This window comes from Telopea speciosissima, chromosome 5 (assembly GCF_018873765.1).
Source record: "Telopea speciosissima isolate NSW1024214 ecotype Mountain lineage chromosome 5, Tspe_v1, whole genome shotgun sequence".
Lineage (NCBI taxonomy): Eukaryota > Viridiplantae > Streptophyta > Magnoliopsida > Proteales > Proteaceae > Telopea > Telopea speciosissima.
In genome coordinates, this window is record NC_057920.1 from 12,135,885 (window position 1) to 12,137,852 (window position 1,968).

Consider the following 1,968-nt stretch of genomic DNA (forward strand, 5'->3'; position numbering starts at 1 on the left):
TAATCTTTTTTTTCGATGATCCAAAACTTTCATAATTACAATCAAGAATCAAATAAACTGGTTTTGTATGTATAACTTAACTTTATTAACTCCTTAACCAAAAAAAACATTTTTGTTTTAATTTATAAGGTAAAAAGAACGAAACAATTTCAATTTTAATTTTTTTTTCTCCCTTCACTCGTGGCTTTTACAGTTCAAGGAAGAAGAACTATTTTACAGCAAAAAGAATTTCAAAATATCTCCCAAGCTCAGCTGCACAGCCATGGACTCTGTGCAACCCATAACAAGGGAGGAGATGGTAAAGGCCATTATCCATCAATCATCCACTTCCAAAATAACCAAAGCCCCTGGCCACACCCAATAGCCCTTGTTTGTATGGTAAGAAGGTCTTCTTCTTCATATCCTCTGAGACCGCTCGGTTCGTCTTGTAATGCAACTCGTGAGGTGAAACAACCGGTCCTTTCCTCCTCGGGCTTGATCTGGCCGGCGAGCCAATGGTTTCTGTAGATTCCTGGTGTTTCTTCGGCAAAACCGTGTATTTCCTTAATGGATCTTTGTCCGATGCTCTACCTTCTGATGCGCTTCGAAACAACAGCCAATCCCTTAATCTCCATTTCTTAGAGCTCTTGAGAGATGAAGATGACGAAGAAGAAGTTGAAGAGGAAGACGAAGCTTGTTTCGAAATCGATGATTCTGACTTCATGTTCTCTTGCTGATGCTTCTGTTCTTCTTCCCACGTGAATTCTGGGACCCTATAGGGAGAGTGTGATCTGGCCCCTCTACGCCCAGACCTCGAAGACATCGGAATGGGTTCTCTTTCTCTGCCTCGATTTTGAGATTTATCTGACCCTTTACGTGTTTGTTCAATTGCACCAGCGAATGGATCGATATTTTTCTTCTGCCTTGGCGAGAATGCGTCACGGATCATCTTCTTCCCCTGAGCGATGGGCGATCTCGGAGACGAAACAGAGGTATTCCGTGTTGAAGACTCGTCGCCTAGTTGTAGACGAGGAGGAGGCTTCAGAGGTCGGATTACGCCTCCGTCGAAAAGCTCCTCGGCGGAGAGAGAGGTTCTCTCATTCTGACCACTGAAATCAAAGGCGAAATCGTCGTCGAAGAAAGCTTCTTCTTCTTCGTCGTCATCATCATCGTTCTTGGATTTGTGCCTCCTGGGCTTCTCTTCCCAGTCAAATGGAATTGCAGAGGAAGACCTACCGTTGGTGATTACAGAGCCGTTCATGAGTGACAAATCATTGAAGCCATGGTAGATATCAGAGGCACGAGCAGGGCTAGTTGGAGCACTGTGGTAAAACTCCCCGAAACGTTTGGGTGTGGAAGGAGCACTAATGTAAGGTGTAGAACAGGTGCTTCCGAACTTGAAATCCCCAAATTCCGGTGACGTTGGTATTGCTAGTTCCATTTCTCTTCTTGAGTTCTGATCTCCGTTCTCTATCTGGAACTGGAGAGGAATTATATGGAAATATATAAAGAGAGAGAGAGAGAGAAGAGGAGGGAAGGAACAGAGACGCAGAGAAAGTTGACCAGAGACTTGTTCCTCTCCAGATGTTTTTCTACTTTTTTGAAATTTAAAACTTCAAACGTTACCACAATGATGTGAGGCTCGTGAGGGAGGCCGTGATGGCGACATTAACAAGTTAACGGTCGTGGATACTCTGCAACCAATACGATGGTGGGAGAAAGCATCAAAATGATAAGATTCCAATCTAACGTCTAAACGAAATATATAGATAAACTATATGAGTCGATTATGACCGCCCACGTTCTTTTTCAATTAAAACAAAATTTGCATTTTTGAAATTAATTGATTAATTTTGTTATTGGTTGTTGACTTGGCCACAAAAAAAAAAAAAAAAAAAAGACAAAAAAACTAGAGTCGGCGGTTGAACGGAGTCGTAGATGATGGACAGCCACGCACACACCATGAGAATGAGACATCATTTCTCGAAT

At 42.5% G+C, this 1,968-nt stretch overlaps 1 protein-coding gene across 1 annotated transcript; it reads right to left on the minus strand.

The window, feature by feature from the left end:
• Positions 1-214: 214 nt before the first annotated feature.
• On the minus strand, positions 215-1,449 carry LOC122662305. Its single transcript, XM_043857894.1, has 2 exons — positions 1,248-1,449; positions 215-1,211 (listed from the first exon to the last, which is right to left on the minus strand). The coding sequence occupies exons 1-2, from the start codon at positions 1,418-1,420 to the stop codon at positions 320-322; spliced, it is 1,065 nt and encodes a 354-aa protein (XP_043713829.1). The 5' UTR covers positions 1,421-1,449; the 3' UTR covers positions 215-319.
• Positions 1,450-1,968: the final 519 nt, after the last annotated feature.

Excerpts from the sequence above, each read along its gene's own strand:
- LOC122662305 (XM_043857894.1), bottom strand. The coding sequence starts at position 1,420 with ATGGAACTAGCAATACCAACGTCACCGGAATTTGGGGATTTCAAGTTC. Across the intron at positions 1,212-1,247 it reads TACCATGGCTTCAATGATTT|GTCTTCCTCTGCAATTCCAT; the intron begins GTCACTCATGAA and ends CACCAACGGTAG.